This window comes from Saccopteryx leptura, chromosome 3 (genome assembly GCF_036850995.1).
Source record: "Saccopteryx leptura isolate mSacLep1 chromosome 3, mSacLep1_pri_phased_curated, whole genome shotgun sequence".
Lineage (NCBI taxonomy): Eukaryota > Metazoa > Chordata > Mammalia > Chiroptera > Emballonuridae > Saccopteryx > Saccopteryx leptura.
In genome coordinates this window covers 255,923,165-255,947,494 of record NC_089505.1, presented here as the reverse complement: position 1 = coordinate 255,947,494, position 24,330 = coordinate 255,923,165, and the positions used below count along the sequence as shown (strand labels likewise).

At 41.0% G+C, this 24,330-nt stretch overlaps 1 protein-coding gene and 1 pseudogene across 1 annotated transcript; one reads left to right on the top strand and one right to left on the bottom strand.

The window, feature by feature from the left end:
• Positions 1 to 2,878: 2,878 nt before the first annotated feature.
• Positions 2,879 to 3,199, bottom strand: LOC136397906 (guanine nucleotide-binding protein G(I)/G(S)/G(O) subunit gamma-5). Its single transcript, XM_066372382.1, has one exon. The coding sequence runs from the start codon at positions 3,152 to 3,154 to the stop codon at positions 2,948 to 2,950; it is 207 nt and encodes a 68-aa protein (XP_066228479.1). The 5' UTR covers positions 3,155 to 3,199; the 3' UTR covers positions 2,879 to 2,947.
• Positions 3,200 to 7,287: 4,088 nt separating this feature from the next.
• LOC136398490 (serine/arginine-rich splicing factor 3 pseudogene) lies at positions 7,288 to 10,178 on the top strand (annotated as a pseudogene).
• The last annotated feature ends 14,152 nt before the right edge of the window (positions 10,179 to 24,330 follow it).

The following is a 24,330-nucleotide window of genomic DNA, read 5'->3' as shown; positions in this document are numbered from 1 at the left end:
TCCAAATGCATTATATGGCCCTTGATTGGATCGTGGTAGAGAAAAGGCAATTACAAAAGACGTTTTGAGTACTGTTGGAGAAGTTGGAATATGGACTGTATATTAGATGGCACTTTAGAATTATTGGTAGAAGGTATAAGGACAGTCACCATGCAAGGTTTTTTATTTATGGTTTTTGGATGGCGGCTGGGTCAGGTTTATTGAGCTATAATTTACATAGTGTAAAATTTAAAAAATTTTTAATTTATGTAGTGTAATATATGATTGACAAACACATGCGGTTGTGTACTTCTCATCACAATCTAGTTCTAGAATATTTCTATTGCCCTCAAAGCTCTCCCATGTCTCTTTGTAGTCAGCCCCTTATCCTACCCCCAACCCCTGGCATCACAGTCTGTTCTTCATCCCTGTAGTTTTGCCTTTTCCAGGATGCCATATGAGTCTGGCTTCTTTAACTTAGTGTAAGAGTCTCTAAGGGTTGCCGTTACAAGTACCACAACTAGGTGGCTTATACAACAAACTTATTATCTCACAGTTCTGGATGCTAGAAGTCCAAAATCAAGTTGTCAGAAGAGCTGTGCTTTCTGGATGGCTCTAGGGGAGAATCTGTTCATTCCTTTATCTCAGTGTCTGGTGTTATCAGCAGTCCTTGGCATTTCATATTTTATAGCTACATAACTCCAATCTCTGCCTCTGTCATTGCATAGCATTTTCCCAGTATATTGCCTCTGTCATTGCATGAATTTTCCCTGTGTGTCTCTTATAAGGACACACCACTCATATTGGAATAAGGGTCCACCTTATTTCAGTATAACCTCATCTTAACTAATTATATCTGCAATGACTCCCTTTATTTTTATTTCAATAGAGAAATCATTAGCATTTATTTAGTGCTAATAATGTGTCAGGCACATAAGCTATTTTATTTTGTACAATGATCATGTTAAGTAAATATTATTATTATCTTCTCCATTTTATACACAAGAAAGCTGAGGCTTGGGAAGGGAAGTGGCAACACATGGACATGTAGCTAGGAGTCCTAAAACTGGGCAGTTGGTTGCAATGTACAGTCCAGTACCTGGTGAACCATGTGTTCATAAAGGATGAAACCTCTTCTCTTCTCTTACTAGAAATAACCCTACTTCTAATTAAGGGCATTTTTTCAGGTGTTAGAAGGTTAAGACAAAAAAAAAAAAAAGAAGGTTAGGACTTTTTTTGGGGGGGAGGGAGCATAATTGAACCCATGACATGTAGCATAATGCATTTGAGAGTCATTCATGTTTTTTGCATGTATCAGTAGTTCATTTTTATTGTGGTGTGGTATCTCATTGTCTGGAGTTACCACATTTTGTCCATTTATCAGTGTGTTGGACATTTGGGTTGTTTACAGTGTTACACAGTTATGAATAAAGACACTATAAACATTTACATACAGAATTTTTTTGAACACAAATTTTCATTTCTCTTGGGTAAATATTGAGGAGGGGCATATTTAATTCTTTTTTTTTTAAATTTATTTATTTATTCATTTTTTTTTTAGAGAGGAGAGAGAAAGGGAGAGAGAGAGAGACAGAGAGGGAGACAGAGAGGAGAGAGAGACAGAGAGAGAAGGTGGGGAGGAGCTGGAAGCATCAACTCCCATATGCACCTTGACCAGGCAAGCCCAGGGTTTCGAACCGGCGACCTTAGCATTTCCAGGTTGACGCCTTATCCACTGCGCCACCACAGGTCAGGCGGCATATTTAATTCTTTAAGAAACTGTGAGACACCTGACCAGGCGGTAGCGCAGTGGGCAGAGCGTCGGACTGGGATGCAGAGGACCCAGGTTCGAGACCCCAAGGTCGCCGGCTTGAGCGTGGGCTCATCTGGTTTGAGCAAAGCCCACCAGCTTGGACCTGGGTCTCTGGCTCAAGCAAGGGGTCACTCGGTCTGCTGTAGCCCCGTGGTCAGGGTACATGTGAGGAAGCAATCAATGAACAACTAAGGTGTCGCAGCGAAAGACTAATGATTGATGTTTCTCATCTCTCTCCGTTCCTGTCTGTCTGTCTCTATCTATCCCTCTCTCTGATTCTCTTTCTGTCTCTGTAAAAAAAAAAAAAAAAGAAAGAAAAGAAACTGTGAGACTTTCCCAAAGTAATGGTATCGTTTTCTATTCCCTTCAGCAATATATGAGAGTTTCAGTTCTCTACATTTTCACCAACACTTTATATGGTCAGTTTTCCTCATTGTAGTCATTTTAGTGCATGTGTAGTGGTATCTCATTGTGATTTTAATTTGCATTTTCCTAATGGTTACAAGTCCTTTATGAGATGTATTTTCTTTCTTTTTTTTTTTTTTTAAATTTATTTTTATTTATTCATTTTAGAGAGAGGAGAGAAAGAGACAGAGAGAGAAGGGGGGGAAGGAGCAGGAAGCATCAACTCCCATATGTGCCTTGACCGGGCAAGCCCAGGGTTTCGAACCGGCAACCTCAGCGTTCCAGGTCAACGCTTTATCCACTGCGCCACCACAGGTCAGGCGAGAGATGTATTTTCTTAGTCTGTGGCTTGTCTTTTATTTTTTTTTAACAGTGTCTTTCAAGGAGTAGAAGCTTGTAATTTTGATGAAATCCAATTTATTTTTATGGATGGACTTCTAGAATAGCAGAGTAAGGAGCTCAGTAGACCTCCTCAGCAAACGATTTGGTACAAATCATCTTTTTTTTTTTTTTAACTTTTATAGGTATTTTATTTGCTGCTGCCAGTGTATATAAAATAATTACCCTTGTGAAACAGAAATTCGTGAAAATTCAGAGAGGTAGATGTTAAGGACTGACAGAAGCAGAATTTTTGTGTAGTATGGCACGTGTTACAGGAATAAGCTTTTTGTACAGGCTTCATATTTCGGTCTCTTTGAATATTCTCCAGCCATGAAAAGTGGTTTAGAACACCTTCAAAGATTAATTTCACTACAAAAAAGAACAGACTTTCTGGGGTCTGAAAGGATTTGTACTTGAAGATACTCCAGTCAGCAGGGGGTCATGTTGTGCATTCTGCAGACAGAATTGTTTCAAATCTGCAGCTGCCTGGGAAACCTTCACGCGGTTGAGCCCCGCCTCCAGCCGGAGCTGTTGAACTACTTTCTTCATAGCGGTGACACTGGAGGAACCAGACATGGTGCACGCGAGAGTCGGGCAGATTTGTTGGTAGTGGGTCGGTGGATGGCCCAAATCATCTTTTAAAAAGTCTCTGGGAATTGTTCTAAGTGCATACTACAAATAAAAAAACATTCATTCAAGAAAAATCTATCTTTGGAAGACAGGGCTTCTACCCAGAGCTCCCAATCTGGGGTCACAGTTTAACCCCGGGAGGGGCAGGCTGCCAGTGTTCTCACCCCGCCCCCAGTGCCTTGTTGCAAAAGTTGTATAGTAGACAAGCCTAGTAGGGAGGACTGGGTCTTCTCCCACTCGGCCTTCATTCATAGAAACTGGATCACTCATACATTGCTGGAGTGAATGTGAAATTGTACAGCACTTTGGGAATTGGTTTGGCAGTTTCTTAAAAATCTAAACATGCAACTACTGTACAACCCAACAATTGCAATCCTGGGCATGTATCCCAGAGAAATTAAGACATATGTTTAAATTGAAACCTGAACAAGTGTTTATAGAAGCTTTATTTATAATAGCTCAAACTGGAAACAACCCAAGTGTCCTTCAGTACGTGAATGTTTAAACAAACTGGTACATCCATATGATGGAAGACTCCTCAGGAATAAAAAGAAACAAACTATTGGTCATGCCAACAACCTGGATAAATCTCCAGGTCATTATGCTAAGCGGAAAAAACAATCTCAAAAGGTTATATACTGTATTATTTCATTTATATAACCTTTTGGTGTATGTGTGTATGAGAGAGGGGGGGGGGGGACAAACAGACAGTAAGGGAGAGAGATGAGAAACATGAACTCCTAGTTGCGGTACCTTAGTTGTTCATTGATTGCTTTCTTATATGTGCCATGACCAGGGGGCTCCAGCCAAGCCAGTGACATTGAGCTTCAAGATAGCGACCTTTGGGCTCAAGCCAGTGACCATGAGGTCATGTCTATGATCCCATGCTCAAGCCAGCAACCCCACGCTCAAGCTGGTGGGTCCACACTCAAGCCAGCAACCTTGGGTTTCAAACCTGGGTCCTCAGCATCCCCGTTGGATGCTCTGTCCGCTGTGTCACTGCCTGGTCAGGCTACATAACATTCTTTTTTTTTTTAAATTAAATTATTTATTTATTTATTCATTTTAGAGAGGAGAGGGAGAGAGAGAGACAGAGAGAGAGAGGAGAGACAGAGAGAGAGAAGGGGGGGAGGAGCTGGAAGCATCAACTCCCATATGTGCCTTGACCAGGCAAGCCCAGGGTTTCGAACCGGCGACCTCAGCATTTCCAGGTTGATGCTTTATCCACTGCGCCACCACAGGTCTACATAACATTCTTAAAATGACAAAATTGTAGGAGTGAAGAACAGTTAGTGGTTGCCAGGGGTAAGAAGAGGTGAGGGTGGAAGAGAAGTAGGTGTGGCTATAAAAAGGAACTGGAGGGATTTTGTGGTGATGTAAAAGTTGTGTATCTTCACTGTATCAAGTCAGTATCCTAGTTGTGATATTGTACTATAATTTTGTTACATTACCACGGGGAAAACTGAGTAAAGGATACATAGACATTGTATTATTTCTTAAAGCTATAGTTAAAGCTACAATTACCTCACAATGAAAAGCTTACTTTAAAAAATATTGGAAAGGATTTGAATAGACATTTGTCTAAATAAAATATACAGATAGGTAATAAACACATGAAAAATGCTTAACATCATGAGTCATTAGGGAACTGCAAATCAAAACCACAATGAGATAGGCTAGCTATAACAAGTGTCAGGGAGGATGCAGAGACATTGGAAGCCTTATATTTATACATTGCTGGTGGGACTATAAAATGGTATAGTTGCTTTTAAAAGCAGTTTGGCAGTTCTTCAAAATCAAAACAGAGTTATCGTATGACCTAGTAATTCTATTCCTAGGTATATACCCAAGAGAAGTGAAAATATACATTCATCAAAAACTATTTTTTCATCAATAAAAAGGAATAACTAATAAATACCATAACATGGATGAACCTCGCAAATACTCTTAGTAAAAGACGCTAGTAACAAAAGGCCACACATTACATTTATAATAATTATATTTGTATAACATGTCCAGAATAGGCAAATCTCAAGACAAAGTAGATCAGTAACTATATTTAGATCACAACTATAATTGGTTCACAATAACTATATTTTGCTTTCAAGAATGTTCTTAGCTTCTAATACTCAAATGCCACTACATTCATTTAGAAAGTCATCACTTGAATTTCCCGTATGATGTCTTCAAAGTTTTATGTTCAGTTTCTACATATATGATTCAACTTTTACGTATTTTCTATTTTACTATTTTGTTCAATTACTGAGCTTTCAGTGGCTTATCCACTTAAGTAAGAATCTTAAGAAAGACTTTTCCAGTAGTCTCAGACTCCAGCTGATGGCTTTAACCCTTCTTGAAAACTCAACAGTTGGCTCCTCTGTTGCTCCCATGGACAAGCATTATTGATCTTGAAAATTTTCTGATGATAATAAGAAAAGATATGATAAAGCCAGTTTCTCAGAGAAAAACATGAACTAAGGTACTCCTGTTACTACAGGCTACCTGAGGTCTGACATTGGCCTGAACCAATGTCCCACCCAAGAGGCCCCAGAACCAACATGCCCAGATGTCCCAATTGAGAACTACTGGGGTAGTGTAAGTAATACAATCTGAAATCCACACTTACAAAAACGAAACAAAACAATCAATACATCAGACCAAGGCTGATGGAATTTAACCTTAAAAAAACAGGCAAAAATTTCAGTAATTGGTGAATCTTGCAACTTTCTGCAATCTTGAAATTTTTTCCAAATAAGTTTTTTAAAAGTACAAAAGATAGTTTGAAATAAAGCTTAATTCTCTCTCTCTCTCTCTCTCTCTCTCTCTCTGCTTTATTGAGATATAATTCACGCCTGACCTGTGGTGGCGCAGTGGGATAAAGCGTCGACCTAGAAATGCTGAGGTCGCCAGTTCGAAACCCTGGGCTTGCCTGGTCAAGGCACATATGGGAGTTGATACTTCCTGCTCCTCCCCCCCCTTCTCTCTCTGTCTCTCTCCTCTCTCTCTCTCTCCCTTTCTCTCTCCTTTCTAAAATGAATAAATAAATAATTAAAAAAAAAAGAGATATAATTCACATACCACACTATTTATCCACATTAAGGGTAAAAGCCAGTGTTCTTTAGTAAAGTCATATAGTTGTACAACCATCACTACAATTTAATTTTAGACATTTTCATTCTCTCCAAAAGAAATCCTATACCCGTTAGCTATACAGGTTGCCCTCAAGCATCAGTTTTTCATTGCAACACCTTAGTTGTTCATTGATTGCTTTCTCATATGTGCCTTGATCGTGGGCCTTCAGCAGACCGAGTAACCCCTTGCTCGAGCCAGCGACCTTGAGTCCAAGCTGGTAAGCTTTTGCTCAAAGCAGATGAGCACACGCTCAAGCTGGTGACCTTGGGGTCTCGAACCTGGGTCCTTCCGCATCCCAGTCCGATGCTTTATCCACTGCGCCACCACCTGGTCAGGCTGATTAATGCTTCTTATCTCTCTCCATTCCTGTCTGTCTGTCCCTGTCTGTCCCTCTCTCTGACTCTCTCTCTGTCCCTGTAAAAAATAAAAAATAAAATAAAATGGAGACGATGGCATTCATCTTTAAAAATAAAATAAATGAATTATTTAAAAAAAAAGTAAGACCAGAGTGTAGACAATAGGTGTCCCCTGTGGTGAACGTCAGAAAGGGTAGGAGTAGAGGAAGTATGGCAGGAAGGACAGAAAGTCCCCTGATAGCATTATGCTTCTACAAGTTCCCAAGCACAATGTTCTGTCATTTCAGACAAAACTGACCTTTGTCTAAAGAGTTGTTTTTTTTTAAAAGCCAAATATTTTTGATACATTAAGGCCATCTACTTCTTAGAAAACTGAAATCCAAATGAACTATACAGTCATGTGGTTTTATCTACATTCACAACTGTCATTGAATGGATGTTAATGCACTGAACTTGATACAACAAACAAAAGTTGAGGAAAATGAGCAAACCAAACTTGGATAATAATCTATGAGTCTACTTTAACAGAAAGAAAGGGACAAAGTACTCTCTCAGGTTGAAAATCAGTCCCGTTTTGCCACAGGGAGGCCTATGTTAGCTTTGTCCTATTTCTTTGCAAAACACGGGCAGAATCTGAACCCCTTTTTGGAGACCCAGAGAGTGAATGCCATTTCTTTCACCTGGAGTTTCAAACAGCTGACGTGAGCCTCTGCTTTATCCAGACAATGATTTTTCCCCCTAACCTTTCCATAAACTTGTTGGGTTTTCTTTGTGTTTTTTTTTTTTACCCTCTGGGTGCCACAGAGATTTCCCTGACACAGGTTCCTGTTAGAGGCTCAGGTTTATTAAAGGAACACACATCATTACTGGTTAGCCTGTAGGGTTTATACTGATGACTTTGAGGAGAACTGGCTTCCTCTTATGCTCTAGTCTTGCCTCTCCAGTCTCCTGCTTGCAGGAGCTGGGTCTCCTCTGCACTCAAAGAGCCTAACTTGGAGCCAGGCATACCAGATGTCTATGGCTTTCCAAAACAAAGTGTGTACACATCTATCAGAATGGCTACAACAAAATTAGTGATAACACCAAATGCTGACAAGGTGCAGGAAAACTGAATCACCCATACATTGCCCATGAGAATGTAAACTGGTACAGCCACTCAGGAAAACAGTTTGGCAGTTTCTTTCTTTCTTTTTTTCTTTTTTTTTTTTTTTTTGTATTTTTCTGAAGCTGGAAACAGGGAGAGACAGACAGACAGACTCCCGCATGCGTCCAACCGGGATCCACCCGGCACGCCCACCAGGGGGCAACACTCTGCCCACCAGGGGGCGACGCTATGTTGCGACCAGAGCCACTCCAGCGCCTGAGGCAGAGGCCACAGAGCCATCCCCAGCGCCCGGGCCATCTTTGCTCCAATGGAGCCTTGGCTGCGGGAGGGGAAGAGAAAGACAGAGAAGAAGGAGAGGGGGAGGGGTGGAGAAGCAAATGGGCGCTTCTCCTGTGTGCCCTGGCCGGGAATCGAACCCGGGACCTCTGCACGCCAGGCCGACGCTCTACCACTGAGCCAACCAGCTAGGGCCCAGTTTGGCAGTTTCTTACAAACCTAAACACTCATTTTTTCACATGACCCAGCAATTTCACTTCTTGGATATTTATCCTAGAATAATAAAAACCTATGCTCACAAAACACTTGTAGATGAATGTTTATAGCAGTTTTATTCATAATAGCCAAAAAGCAGAAATAACCCAAATGTTCTTCAACAGGTGAATAGTTAAACAAACTTAGTGCTTCTATACCATAGAATACCATAGAATACTTTATATTACTATGCAGCAATATAAAGGAGTGAACTATTGTCCTGGCCGGTTGACTCAGTGGTAGAGTGTTGGCCCGGTGAGTAGAAGTCCCAGGTTCGATTCCTGGCCAGGGCACACAGGAGAAGAGCCTATCTACCCCTCCCCCTCTCCTTTATCTCTATCTCTCTCTTCCCCTCCCGCAGCCAAGCCTCCATTGGAGCACAGTTGGCCTGGGTGCTGAGAATGGCTCTATGGCCTCCACCTCAGGCACTGGAATGGCTCCAGTTGCAATGGAGCAATTCCCCAGATGGGCAGAGCATGGCTCCCTAGTGGGCTTGCCAGGTGGATCCTGGTCAGGCACATGCAGGAGTCTGTCTGTCTTCCCCCTCGCTTCTCACTTCAGAAAAATACAAAAAAAAAAGGAGTGAACTATTGATATACAGAACAACTTGGATGGAACTCAAAAATGAAAATTGTAGAAATGGACAACAGATTAGTGGATAGCAGGGGTTAGGGATGTAGGAGGAAGGGGCAGGGTGGAGATAGGTGTGGCTATAAAAAGCAAGGAGAGATCCTTATGCTTATGTAACTGCTCTGTATCTTGACTGTGGTAGTGGATATACAAACTTAATCATGTGATTAAGTTGTAAAAACACATACCAATGAGCATGAGATTGGTGGGTTGTATTAGTGTCAATATTCTGGCCGTCCTATTGTTTTTCAAGCTGTTAGCATTGGGAGAAACAGGGTAAACAGTACATGGCGCACTCTATTCTTTCTTACAACTGCTTGTAAATCTACAGTTAATTAAAACTTCAACAGCCATTCATGATAAAAGCTCACAAACTAGGAATAGATGGGGATGTGCTTGGTTTGACAAAGGGCGCCTACAGAAGACCTACAGCTAACATCGCACTTAACAGTGAGAGCTGGAACTCCTTCCTTCTATGATTGAGAACAAGGCAAGGGTGTTCTCGGGTTAGTTACGAGTTTTTAACTATAACCACAATAGCATGATCCAGGAAAAAAAGTTAATGTTTGACTTTATCAGAATTAAAGGTGTCTTCCTTTAAAAAAACCTCTTAAAACAATGACAGGACAAGTCAAAGGCCATTTCGTGAGCGCCTGGTTGGCGACAGGATCTGTGGGAGCCGGCAGAGGGGCGCGAAAGAGCGTCGGAGGGTGTGTGGATTTGAGCCGCTGCGTTTCTTGGATTGTAAGGTTTATGTAGGTAATCTTGGAAACAACAGTAACAAGGCAAGAATTGGAATGAGCTTTTGGCTCTTATGGGCCACTCCGAAGTGTGTGGGTTGCTGTGAACCCTACAAGCTTTGCATTTGTTGAATTGGAAGATCCTCAAACTGCAGACCAGGTGGTCTGAGTGCAAGATGGGAGAACACGATGTGGCTGCCTATAAGAGTGGAACTATCAAATAGTGAAAAGAAGTCCAAATCGTGGCCGGCCTCCCTCTTGGGGTCATCGCCCTTGAGATGATCATCAGAGAAGGAGTCCTTCTCCACCTCCTTGCAGATCCCCAAGGTGGAGAAGCTTCTCCCACAGCCGCAGCTGGAGCAGGCCCCTTCCTACAGATAGGAGAAGAGAGATCCTGGTCTCGGGAGAGAAATCACAAGCCATCCTGCTCCTTCTCTAGGTCTCGTAGCCCATTTAGGTCAAATAAAAGGAAATAGAAGACCAGTTTGCAAGAGAAGTGATGTACAAGAAATAACTTCATTTGACAGGAATATGTACAGAAAATTGGCGTTTTGTTTGAGACTTCGTGAGCTTGGTGCATTTTAAGGATGTCTTAGCTGTTCATATTTGCTTGTCTTGGAACAGTGACACACATAAAGATTCAATTCTCTGTGGTTTGAATTGGATCATATGAGGCATGTAATATCAAGAATTCTTACTTTACAATGCTCCCTTAAGCAAAATTTATTTTGCTTTGAACTTTAGTCTTGCATGAACTGATATTAAACCTCTTAACCCCTACCTAGCTAAAGTGTGATATTTAATATTATGGAAACAAAACTGGCAAAAATTGAAGTTAAGACTTTCTATAGCTGAGAAATAATATGCAGCTGTAGCTGAACAAGCAGTCTTCAAAATCTGCTGTGAACACAAGCTAGCAGGTAAAAATTAAAGCTGCACCCTTAAATTAGATTAGAGGCTTCTTTTTTTTTAGAGAGATAGAGAGGGAAAGAGAGAGTGAGAGGGTGATGAGAAGCATCAACTCATAGTTGCGGCACCTTAGTTGTTCGTTGATTGCTTTCTCATATGTGCCTTAGCTGGGGCTCCAGCTGAGCCAGTGATACCTTGCTCAAGCCAGTGGTGACCTTTGGGCTCAAGCCAGCGACCATGGGGTCATGTTGATCCCATGCTCAAGCCGGCAACCCTGTACTCGAGCTGGTGAGCCTATGCTCAAGCCGGTGACCTCGGGGTTTCAAACCTGGGTCTCAATGTCCCAGGCCGATGCTCTATTCACTGCTGCATCACCTGGTCAGGCTTTTTCTTCTTCTTCTTTTTTTTTTAAAAATCCAACTAGTCTTGCCTGACCTATGGTGGTACAGTGGATAAAGCATCGACCTTAAATGCTGAGGTTGCCAGTTCGAAACCCTGGGCTTGCCCAGTTAAGGCACACATGGGAGTTGATGCTTCCTGCTCCTACCCCCCTTCTCTCTCTCTCTTCTCTCTAAAGAAAAAAAAAAAAAAAGAATAAATAAATCCAACTAGTCTTTATACCAAACAGAAGTTGTCCAGTTGGTGTAGAATCTAAGAAGTTTCAAAAAAGTTAGTTTGCCTTTCTTTGCTTTAGGTCATAAATTTCTTATGTGATTGTTGTATATGAACACATAGCTCTTTGTAACATTCTTTATTTGAAAATTTGAGAGTATTTAAGATACCAGTGTCCTGCGAGATTAAGGGTACATTATAGAGCTGAACTTTGAGTTACTGTGCAACATTTCTTTTTCATGCTGTCATTTGTGATATGTTTTGTGGGAATCCTTGGGACTAAAGTTTTGGTTACCAAAAAAAAAAAAAAAAAATACACCTGATACAGGTCTTGTATATAAAGTACATTTAAATATCTTATAAAATTCAACAATAAGAAAACAACCAAGTTAAAAAATTAACAAAGGAACTGAACAGATACCTCGCCAAAGAAGATCTAGAAATGAAAATATGCTCAACATCATTTGCCGTTAGGAATTTCAGATTACAACAATCATGTGATACCACTGCATATCTATTAGATGACTTAAAAACAAACAAACCCAACATTGAATATGAACTGCTGAAGAAACTAAGGAGCAACAGGAACTCTCATTCATTGCTCTTGAAAATCCAAAGTGGTAGAGCCACTTTGGAAAGCAGTATAGCAGTTTCTTACAAAACTAAACGTAGTCTTACCATATGATCCATCAATGGTGCTCCTGATTTGAAAACTAGTATCCCAACTGCTTCAAGCTATGGCCACACAAAAACCTGCTTGTGAATGTTTATAACAGGTTGATTCATAACTGCCCCAAACTGGAAGCAACTGACATATCCTTCAATAGGTGAAGGACTAACCAAATTGGTACGCTACTCATACAGTGGGCTATTATATGGAGATAAAAAAGAAACAAGCTGTTTAAGACACTGATGAAGCTTAAATGCATACCAACCACTAAGTGAACAAAGCCAGTCTGAAAAAAGAAAAAAAAAATAACCCAACATACTGTATTAGTCCAATTATTATGACATTCTGAAAAATACAAAATTATACAGATGGTAAACAGATCAGTGGCTGCCAGGGGTTCAGGGTAGGGAGGCTTGAAAAGGTGAAACACGGGATTTTTAGAGCAGTGAAATTATTCTGTTCTTTATGATGCTGTAATGATGAATACAAGACATTAAGTACAGTATTTTTTTTCAAAACCAGTGGGAGCTTCGCATCAAAAAGAGTAAATCGCCTGACCAGGCGGTGGCGCAGTGGATAGTCGGACTGGGATGCGGAGGACCCAGGTTCGAGACTCCAAGGTCACCAGCTTGAGCATGGGCTCATGTGGTTTAAGCAAAGCTCACCAGCTTGGACCCAAGGTTGTTGGCTCGAGCAAGGGGTTACTCGGTCGGCTGTAGCCCCATGGTCAAGGCACATATGAGAAAGCAATCAATGAACAACTAAGGTGTTGCAAATAAAAACTAATGATTGATGCTTCTCATCTCTGTACCTGTCTGTCTGTCCCTATCTATCCCTCTCTCTGACTCTCTCTCTGTCTCTGTAAAAAAAAAAAAAAAGTGAATCTTTATGTATGCATATTTTAAAAAATTATTTAGGAGTCTAGAAACCCCATGATGGAATACAAAGTATGACCAAAGAACATACATATATTCCAAATGTATGAAATAACCTCACTAAAGGGGGTAGGGAAATAGGGTACTGACCTAAATGATTTTGGAAATGACAGGAGTCTGTAAGACTAAGGGCAAAAGGAATTCTATATAAGTACCATTTCTCATGGGAGCAATTCTGAAACCACTACACTTGTACTTTACTGGATTGAAGAATTAAATAAATGAATGATGGGTGATGGCAGCCAAGTTGTTGTTGAAATGAGAGGTTACAGATAAGCAAGGGGAAGACACTACAATTATCCATGTTGTAATTGGTTAGAGCTGGAAATATCAGTATGAACTCATGTTTAGCTTAATATAGGTATAAGTGGTTACCTTAGATATGTACAAGATAGAAATATATATATGGGTTAGCATCACACCTATATTTATTTGCTTTGTCAACTGGGAGATTGACAGAAATGAGTCTCCAGTTGCAATAGACCCACCCAAAGCTCAGCTCTTGGATCTTATGCCATTCTCCAATAAAAGGAACCAGAGCTTCATGGAAAAGAGGCTGATTCTAGGAATAGGACAAGAAAGATACACTTTAAGCTTAGAACATTTTGTAGTGCCAGGAAGTAAAAAAATGCTCACAAAACAAAGTTCAAAAACACCCACAAGCCTGACCTGTGGTGGCGCAGTGGATAAAGCGTTGACCTGGAAATGCTGAGGTCGCCAGTTCGAAACCCTGGGCTTGCCTGGTCAAGGCACATATGGGAGTTGATGCTTCCAGCTCCTCCCCCCCTTCTCTCTCTCTGTCTCTCCTCTCTCTCTCTCTCTCTGTCTCTCCCTCTCCTCTCTAAAAAATGAATAAAAAACAAACAAACAAAAAAAACAAAACAAAAAAACACCCACAATGATGGTCATATAGCAAAGGGATATAGGAGCAAAATGAAAGAGCTCCTAACGGCCAAAGCTGGAACAATTTGAGTAATAAAATGAATAAAATAATATTATATTGTATTGTAACCCTAAGTATAAAGTAAATATTTATGAGTCCATACTGATGTAAATAAGTGATTGAATAAATAAATTTGGGAGTTTAGATATATCTCCCATGCAGAAGAGTTGCAAATAATTGATATAGCTATTCTGTGTGTAAGAGAGTGGAACATAATTCCTCTCTCTTTAAATGTGGGCTATGCATGGTCACTTTCTTCCAAAAAACACAGCATGGAAAGAGTGGGAAAAAAAGGAGTAACTTTACAGTGGAGAAATCTGAAAAACACTGTCTCAGCTAGGTGGGAAAGGGTGATATGAGCAGTGATAAGCCATAATGATAGTGTATCCCTTTGATATGATGTGAGGAGGACAGGACTTTACCTCTCTGGTTTTCCTCCCAAAACACATTACCCCAGTACAACCACGAGGAAAACATCAAATCACAACTGAAAGACATTCTACAGATAGCAGACCAGGACTCTTCTAAATTCTAAAAGGTCATTAAAAAACAAGGGAAGTCTCAGAAACAGTTGCAGTCAAGAGGAGCCTACAGAGATACAGCTACAAACATGATATGGTATCCTGGATGGGGTCCTGGCACAAAGGGGACAGCAGGGGAAAACTGAGGAAATCTCAAGCATAGATTTCAGTTAATAAGAAAGTATCCAAATTGGTACATTAATTGTGTCAAATATAGCATACTAATGTGAAATGCTAATGATAGGGGAATTGAAGAATGTGCTATATATGAGCACTCTGTACTATCTTCACAATAATTCTATTCATCTCAAACTGTTATAAAAATAAAAATTTATTTTAAAATAAAAGAGATGGGCACAGTTCCTCTATAACAGTGGTTCTCAACCTTTCTAATGCCGTGACCCCGCAATACAGTTCTTCATGTTGCGGTGACCCCAAACCAAAAAATAATTTTGGTGGCTACTTCATAACTGTAATTTTGCTACAGTTATGATTTGGAATGTAAATACCTGATATGCATTATGTATTTTCCGATGGCTTTAGGCGACCCCGCCGGGGTCGCTACCCACAGGTTGAGAACCGCTGCTCTATAACAACCCTGGAGAGGGTCCCAGAATACCTTGCCCTTCCCTTCGACATTTTCCTCTCCACCCCCACCTAAACAGTGCTTGTACAGGGCACTCAGGGCTGAGATTGTCTAAAGCCACTGAGAAAATGTTGGGATATGTTGTCATTGCCAGAAAGAGCAATTCATGGCTTTGTTCTTAAGCTCTTTATTTGGCTTCACACTATATCTCCTCTGGGTTTTTATTCCTGAACTTGGCTGCACTCTTTAGGCTTAACCTCTTGGCCTCAAAAATGTCAGGCAGTCGCATTACCTGTCTACCTCCTTATTGCTACAGTAATTGGTTACAGTACCCAGCTATGTACTCTTATTTGGAGTCAGCATGATGAGTACCACTTCATTCAATTCCATTCATACAATCACAGATAACTATGCTAAAAATTGACAGAAGAAATATCAAAAGAAGCCATCACAGCCTGACCAGTGGTGGTGCAGTGGGTAGAGCATTAACCTGGGATGCTGAGGACCCAGGTTCCAAACCCCAAGGTCCCTGGCTTGAGGGCAGGCTTACCAGCTTGAGCATTGGGTCTCTGGTTGGAGCCCAAAGATTGCTGGCTTGAAGCCCAAGGTCGCTGGCTTAAGCAAGGGGTCTCTGGCTCAGCTGAGCCAGGAGGTCAAGGCACTTATGTGAAGCAATCAATGAACAACTAAAGTGCTGCAACTATGAGTTGATGCTTCTCATCTCTCTCCCTTCCTTTCTCTCTCTCTCTCTCACACACACACACACACAAAGGCCATCTCAGCATTTAGAGATATTCCTATTAGTGAAGTAAACCAAATGTTCTTCTTGCATCCTAAGAACTTAACACCAAAATCTGAGTTATGTGTAGACATACTGACACTAAGCATTTATGTGTAAGTTTTTGAAATAATAATTTTGACCATAATTATTTTGACTGTCTTATTACTGAGTATTAATATGTAAAGTATTATTAATAGCAAGTATAAAGATACAAAAATATAACTTCTCTTAGATTAAGCTCTATTTATATTGTAAGTGTTCTTAAATATGTTATTAATGCAGAGAAGAAAATACTGCATTACCAAAAAATAAATAAATGATAGGAATGAACTTGGTCCATACAACTTGGGTGGATCTCAAGGGAATTATGCTGAGTGAAAAAAGCCAAACTCAAAAGGTTACATTTATACAATATTTTATATAACATATAACAATCTATTAAAATTTTGAAATAACAAATTTATAGAGAAGGAGAACAGATTAGTGGTTGCTAGGGTTTAGGAATGAAGGGAGAAAGGAGGACATGAGTACAAACAGGTAGCAAGAAGGATCCATGTGATGATGAATCTGTTCTGTATCTTTTTTTTTTTTTTTAACAGAGTCAGAGAGAGGGACAGACAGACGGGAATGGGGAGAGATGAGAAGCATCAATCATTAGCTTTTCCTTGTGACACCTTAGTTATTCATTGATTGCTTTCTCATATGTGCCTTGACCGTGGGCCTTCAGCAGACCGAGAAACCCCTTGCTTGAGCCAGTGACCTTGGGGACTTGAACCTGGGTCCTCCACATCCCAATCCAACGCTCTATCTACTGCGCCACTGCCTGGTCAGGCTGTTCTGTATCTTGACTGTAGTGGTACTTACATGAAATATACTACACATGTGATAAAATTGGATAGAACTACATGCCCCCCCACACACACACAGATGGGTGCATGTATAGCAGGTAAAATTAAAATAAGCTTTATGAATTGTACTAATGTCATTTTCCTGGTTGTAACATAGTACTATAGGTGTTACCATTGGCAGAAATAAGTAAAGGGTAAATGGAATCTCATTACATTTTAAAAGGCATTAGGTGTTGCTATTATGCATTCTTTTTTCGTATGGTAATATAATTTATACACCCTAAAATTAACCTGTTATCCATAAAATTTAGTGTTTTTTAAATTTTTTATTTTATTTTTCTGAAGTGAGAAGCGGAGAGGCAGAAAGATAGACTCCCACATGCACCCAACTGGGATCAACCCGGCAAGCCCACTGGGGAGCGATGCTCTGCCCATCTGGGGCTGTTGCTCCATTGCAACCAGAGCCATTCTAGTGCGTGAGGTGGAGGCCATGGAGCCGTCCTCAGTGTCTGGGCCAACTTTGCTCCAATGGAAGCTTGGCTGCGGGAGGGGAAGAGTTAGATAGAGAAAAAGGAGAGGGGTAGGGGTGGAGAAGCAGATGGGTGCTTCTGTGTGCTGTGGCCAGGAATCAAACCCAGGACTTCCACATGCCAGGCTGATACTCTACCTCTGAGCCAACCAGCCAGGGCCCAGTAGTTTTTAATATAGTTACAGTTATGCAACTATCACCACTAATTTCAGAACACTTTCTTTCTTTTTTTTTTTTTTTAATATTTTTTATTTATTCATTTTAGAGAGGAGAGAGAGAGAGACAGACAGACAGACAGAAAGGAGCAGGAAGCATCAACTCCCATATGTGCCCTGACCAGGCAAGCCCAGGGTTTCGAACCAGCAACCTCAGCGTTTCCAGGTCAACACTTTATCCACTGCGCCGCCACAGGTCAAGCTCAGAACACTTTCTTCACTCCAAAAGAAACCCCATATGCATTAGTAATCACTCCCCATTCCACCCCTCCCTTATCTTCTAGAAACTACTTTCTTCTAGATCTACTTTCTGTCTCTGTTGATTTGCTTATTCTTGATATTTCATGTAAGTGGAGTCACACAGTATGTGTTCTTTTGTGTCTGGCATCTTTCACTCAGTAGCTTTTCAGGATTCATTCATATTGTAGCATGTATCAGTACTTTATTCTTTTCTGTGGATGAATAATATTCCAGTATATAGATATGCCATGTTTTGTTTAAGCATTCGTTAATTGATGGACATCTAGGTTGTTTCCATATTTTGCTTATTATGACTAATGCTGCTATGAACATTTATGTACAAGTTTTATTTTTAAATATATATTTTTGATTTTCATGAGTATGTAACTATGAGTGGAATTTTTGGGTTATGTGGTAACTCTATGTTTAACTTTTTGAAGGACTGACATAATTTTCTAAGATGCTGTACTATTTTACATTCCCACCATCAGTGTATGAAAGTTCTGATTCTACCACATTCTTACTAACTTGTTATCATCTGTCTTTTCAATTATAGCCATACAAGTGAGTGTGAAGTGATACTTCATTATAGTTTTGATTTTTCTATTTCTTATTGACTTAGTTTTAGTAGCTTTTGTCTTTCTAGTAATTTTTTCCATTTCATCTGTGTCATCTAATTTGTTGGTATGCAATGATTACTAATTTTCCCTTATAGTCTTTTTTATTTTTATAAGGTTGATAGTAATTTGAGTCTTCTTTCCTTTTATCATTGTGTGTCTAACTAAATGCTTGTCAATGTTGATTTTTTCAAAGAACCAGCTTTTGGTTTTATTGATTTTTCTGTATTGTTTTTCTTTTAAAATTTTTATTGATGGATTTTTAGAGAGAAACAGGAGGGAGAGAGAGAGAAAAAACATTGATTTGTTTATCCACTTATTTATTCATTCATTGGTTGATTCTTTTTTATTTTGTGACAGAGATAGACAGAGAGAGGGACAGATAGGGACAGGCAGACAGGAAGGGAGAGAGATGAGAAGTGTCAGTTCTTCATTGTGGCACCTTAGTTGTTCATTGATTGCTTTCTCATCTGTGCCTTGACTGGGGGAGGGGGGCTACAGCAGACCGAGTGACCCCTTGCTCAAGCCAGCGACCTTGGGCTCAAGCTAGTGAGCCTTGCTTAAACCAGATGAGCTCACACTTAAGCCAGTGACCTTGGGGTTTCAAACCTGGGTCCTCTGTGTCCCAGTCTGATTCTCTATCCACTGCACCACCGCCTGGTCAGGCCATTGGCTGATTCTTGTATATGTATATGCCCTGACAGGGGATAGACCCCACAACGTTGGTGTATCAGGATGATGCTCGAACCAACTGAGCTACCTGGCCAGGGCTCTATTGTTTATCTAGTCTCTATTTCATCCATTTCTTCTCTAATATACCCTCTCTCTTCTTTCCTTCCAGTTGCTTTGGTTTTAGTTTGCTCTTCTTTTTCTTGTTACTTCAGGTAAAAAGTTAAGCAATTTATTTAAGATTTTGCTTCTTTTAAAATATAAGCATTTATACCTTCTCTGCATATTTTTGTAACCTCATTTAAATCTATAATTTTAAAAATAATATTAATTAATTAATTAATTTTAATTTTATTTAATTTTATTTATTTTTTACAGGGACACAGAGAGAGGAATAGATAAGGACAGACAGACAGGAACGAAGAGAGATGAGAAGCATCAATTATCAGTTTTTCGTTAGGACAGCTTAGTTGTTCATTGATTGCTTTCTCATATGTGCCTTGACTGTGGGCCTTTGGCAGACCGAGTAACCCCTTCTCGAGCCAGTGACCTTGGGTCCAAGCTGGTGAACTTTGCTCAAACCAGATGAGCCTGTGCTCAAGCTGGCTACCTCGGGGTCTCGAACCTGGGTCCTCAGCATCCCAGTCCGATGCTCTATCCACTGTGCCACCACCTGGTCAGGCTAAATCTATAATTATTTCAAAATAAAAACTTAAGTAGAAGATATGTACTGTGCTATGCCAGAAAACTGGGTCTATAACCCAGCCATTGTTCCTACCCTCAAGGAGCTCAGTCCTGTGGAGAAAATGACAGAGTGATTCTGAAGATGAGGAGATGGCTGCCTGCTGTAGAGATGAGAGAAAACTCTGAAGGTTGTCCAGGAAAACCACTAAGGCACAACTGAAGGCTTACATGAATTGAAGAGTGATGCCTTCATTATGGGAGTTCCATACTCAGAGAGGCCAGTCCCTAAGGTAGCTGTCACTTATTTCTCCTCAGATCTTTGGGGACCACAGCTGAAACCCATAGGGAGATGGATGGAACCACACTCTGATTAAGGCTAATAACGATCCTAGCTGAGAGCTTTCTCTGCAGCCCCAAGTGCTCAAAGATGCCCACATTTCCTGCCACGTCACTCAAAACGTACAGATTGACTCTCTTCACTAAAGGTGGCAAAAAGGATGTTAAACAGAACGGAAAGCCTAAAAAATGTATTTGGGTTGCTAATACTGAAAATATTTATTTTAACTTTAATTTTGAAATAATTTCAGACTCACCAAAAAAGTTCAAAAACAGTACAGTGAATTTCCATATACTCTTTTTTTTTTTGACAGAGAGTCAGAGAGAGGGGCAGAGAGGGACAGACAGACAGGAAGGGAGAAAGATGAGAAGCATCAGTTCTTCATTGTGGCACCTTAGTTGTTCATTGATTACTTTCTCATACGTGCCTTGACTGGGGGGCTATAACAGACTGAGTACTCGCCAGCGACTTTGGGCTCAAGCTGGTGAGCCTTGCTCAAACCAGATGAGCCTGCACTCAAGCTGATGATCTCGAGGTTTTGAACCTGGGTCCTCTCTGTCGCAGTCCGGTACTCTATCCACTGTGCTACCGCCTGATCAAGCTATTTTACCCAACTTCTTCAACACTGCCAAATATGAACAACAAGCCTTAGGTTTCCAACACTTGTTTAATGTTTATTTAATTTTTTTAAATAGGTAACACATTTATTTTAGTTTATAAAGCAAAATAATATAAAGAGGTATGCAGGTGAAAAATCTTGTTCTCACCTCTACCTTTTCTACTCCATCACTCTCACTCTTCACTTCTCACAAACTCACAGGTGACCACCTGTTTTTTTTTTTTTTTAATCTAGAAAGACAGAGAGAGAGAGAGGAGGGACAGATAGGGACATACAGACAATAAAGGAAAGGGAGGAGAAGCATCAATTCTTTGTTGAGGCACCTTAGTTGTTCATTGATTGCTTGCTCATACGTGCCTTGACCGGGGGGCTCCAGCTAAGCCAGTGACCCCTTGCTCAAGCCAGTGACCTTGGGCTCAAGCCAGCGACCATGGGGTCATGTCTGTGACCCCACACTCAAGCCTGCGACCCCACGCTCAAGCTGGTGAGCCTGTGTTCAAGCCAGCGACCTCAGGGTTTTGAACCTGGGTCTTCAGCATCCCAGGCTGACACTCTATCCACTGCACCACTGCCTGGTCAGGCCACCTGCATTTTTTTTTATGCAAACATAAGCAAAATATTTTCATACCTTTCCCTCTTCTCTCTTCTCCACACTGCCCAAAAGCTAGCATCCTATGCATACTGTTCTGGACTTTGCATCTATCATTTAAGAATATAGCTTAGAAAGATTTCCAAAGCGGAACATAGTTATGCTTTTTTTCTTTTTCTTTTTTTAAAAAGACATCAGTACTTATCCCATCTCAGCCCCACTGCCCTTCAGCATCACCTCAGACATTGCTCATGCTCTCTCACTTTCTGTCTAACCTCGATTATTTGAATCCCAAATTCCTCAGCCACACATAGTTTATTCTCTGTGCTGACAAGCTCGGGGCATATAGAGACCCCCAGACAGTATTACTGGAGCAAGGCCACCACCAGTCCCCTGTGCCATTCAGGATCACAGGGACACATTTAGAAGCAATAGCAACAGTGTGATGATTGCCTTAGCATAAGCGACAGCCCAAAGAGATCACTCTGGGCCAAAGAGAAGAGATGATCTGGAACAAGGCCTTGTTGCCAAGCAACCTCAGAGGGGATGAAATTAATGCAGTCTGTTTTTCATGTAACTGCATCTCAAATGAAAGCTGAGGCCAGAGTTGATCCCATGCAAAATTAATAATTACTGCATGATTCTTTCTTTTAAATGCCTGTTGCCAAAAGACTGAGGACTAAAGAAACCAGTATATTCTTTTCTTAAAAAGATAATGGGGGTACAGGAAAGAAAGAAAGAAAAATACATTCAGATTCTGTGTTTTTCCATTTGAGTCTTAGGTAGGAAATAAGGCATTTCTTTCTTAGATTGCTGTTGAATCTGCCCAGTAGGAGACCTGCTTTTAAAAGCCAGATCCCAAGCAGACAAGATAATGTGCACCAGGGAGCTGAAGGAGGATATTTTTCTTAGAGGTGAGAGACAGCTTTGGATCACATGAGACCCTGTTAGTCTCTCTCTCTCTCTCTCTTTTTTTTTTTTTTTTAAGAAAATTTACAATGTAACTCTCCCCATTAGTGTGTTCAGAGAGGGTAAATTGTCATAAAAATAAAAACAGCCCTATTGCCTACAGCCTCCCACTCTCCCTAACTGCACACTAAAGGCCGGAAGAGGAGCACAGCTTGTTATGCATAGTAACCTTTGCTTTTTGAGAGCTTATCAATATTTAAAAGGCAAAAAATGACATAGAAAAGAGATTCCACCCCCACCTTGCTTCAGCTGCATGAATTTGGATAAATTAGCTGTGTGGTAGAGCAGCACAATGGTCTTCTCACCAAGAGAACCTTTTGGAATATTATTTTGTGATTGTGTAAGTCAAAACAAAGCATTTTCAGCTGAAGAAACTAATTTGATCAGGGAAGGAACACTTTCTTGCCCTACAGAAGGTCGGACCCAGACTTCTTCCCGGGGGAAGTAGCTACCAGGGTATCCTTCTCGCTTAGCATTCATGCAGTATATTTGCTGGTGTTGAGGCGGGTCACTCCCTTGCTCCCCTTCTGCCACTCCACCTCCCTCACCTCACACTCGGCCACTTTGAACAAATGTCTTCCTGGCCAACTTGTCTCTGTGCAGCAATGAGTGTATGCTGACAGAGTTGAGCAGAATGTACTAGTACAGAGAGAAAACCAAATTCGAAGAGCACAGGCTTGAGTTTTGTAAACCTCTATCAGTCAAGGTCTCAGCAGGGAACAACAGATGGTACACTCACACTGACTGCTCTGAGGAACATTTAATAAAGGGGTTGGTGGGGAAACTACAAAGCGTTGGTGTTACCTTGGGCTGGTAGCATTAGGTTGGGAGGTGTTGCCAGGTTTAGACCTGAAGGCGTGAGGGAACCAGGAGGTAGAGGGTTGGGTGATATGGAGAAGGCTGCCTTATGAGAATGCAGCCACCAGTAGAGGTGTGACTAGCCCAATAGCACTAGCCTCCTTCCCTCTGTCTCTGGCTAGAACTCCCTATTTGGCTGAACCCTACTATAAGTCAGAGGATAAGGAATCCCTTAAATGTAGTAACTATAGGTTAGCCTCCTGGGGCATGGAGAACCCCCTTGCCCATGAGGGGTGACCATTGAACTAGTCCCCTGGCCCTGGCCCAATCAGTGGCCATTCCCAGACATGGAAGAGCTTGGTGCTATCTCTCTGAGCAGGGAGCTCTAGGTGGGACAGCTTCTCCTCTAAAGGAGATAATTGGTGTGGCAGAGCTTATAGCTGACATGCTTTGAGCCCCCAACTACTTGAGGATAAGCTCCTGGAGGACAGGGACTAGGGACTTACATTGGTTTTCCAGTTGATATTTACTGAATTAGACTGGTTAAAATAACCCCTATGTTACAATTATCTACCTCAACCACATTCGTTCTTGGGGATCTTTTAAAACACAAAGATATCTGACATTTGTTAAGAAGGTCTTTTTGTTGATCCACAGGCAGAGAAGCCAACCTGTGTTGGGCTGATGAAGAGACATGCTCAAAAATTGTGCATTCTGTTGGGAACCATGGCTCCCCTTTTCCTGAAATGCCTCCCAGTTGTGTGTGGCCAAGCCAGGGCTAGGCTCAGTTCCTTGCACGAAGAAAGCTCTTACAGGAGCAAGAAAGCAAGTGAGGCACTGCCTTCCTGCTATGGTAACTCTCTTATTCCATTGCAGAGATACAAGCTTATCGACATTGTGGAGAGTCTTCCCAGAGCAAAACTGGCCTTTCTGATGTTAAACATAGGACTCTATGCTGTGTATCCTAGCCATGTTTTCTTCCTGGGTGGATCGGAGGGACAGAATTCCTTTGGCTAAAAACTGGGGGTATGAGCTATCATGGAAATAGCTAGCAGAAATGTTTGTGGGCTCTTCTACACTTCTAGCCTAGGATCTCTGAGGCAAAAACAAAAAACAAAAACAAACAAAACAAAACAAAACTCTCCAACTGTTTCTTTTGCAGGAACAACTGGCACTTTCAACATGACATTTCTTTTCATACCAAACTGTCAAGACTTTGGGAGACTCAGCTGAACAGCAGCAACTTGAAGGTTATTCATGAACAGTAGGGTTTGACCTGTGGAGCAGGGGAAGGTTTTAATTAACTTCATCTGAGAAGTTATCAAGAGCTTTCTAGCTGTTTTGGAATGTTCTGTTCCAAGCTGTAGAAATGAAAACTTCTCCTTTCTGGGGAAAATGATTCCCCCAAAGTCATAAGGCATCACCCATTCTCCAGTGTCTCTTTTCCTCCTTTAATGGATCTCCCATCTCACCAAGTGAAGAAACATGAATTCATTGTCTCCCAACACAAGCTGTTGCCTTGCACCAGGGGTAGTCAACCTTTTTATACCTACCGCC

Bases quoted from the DNA above. Each gene is read 5' to 3' on its own strand.
- LOC136397906 (XM_066372382.1), bottom strand. From the start codon at position 3,154: ATGTCTGGTTCCTCCAGTGTCACCGCTATGAAGAAAGTAGTTCAACAG.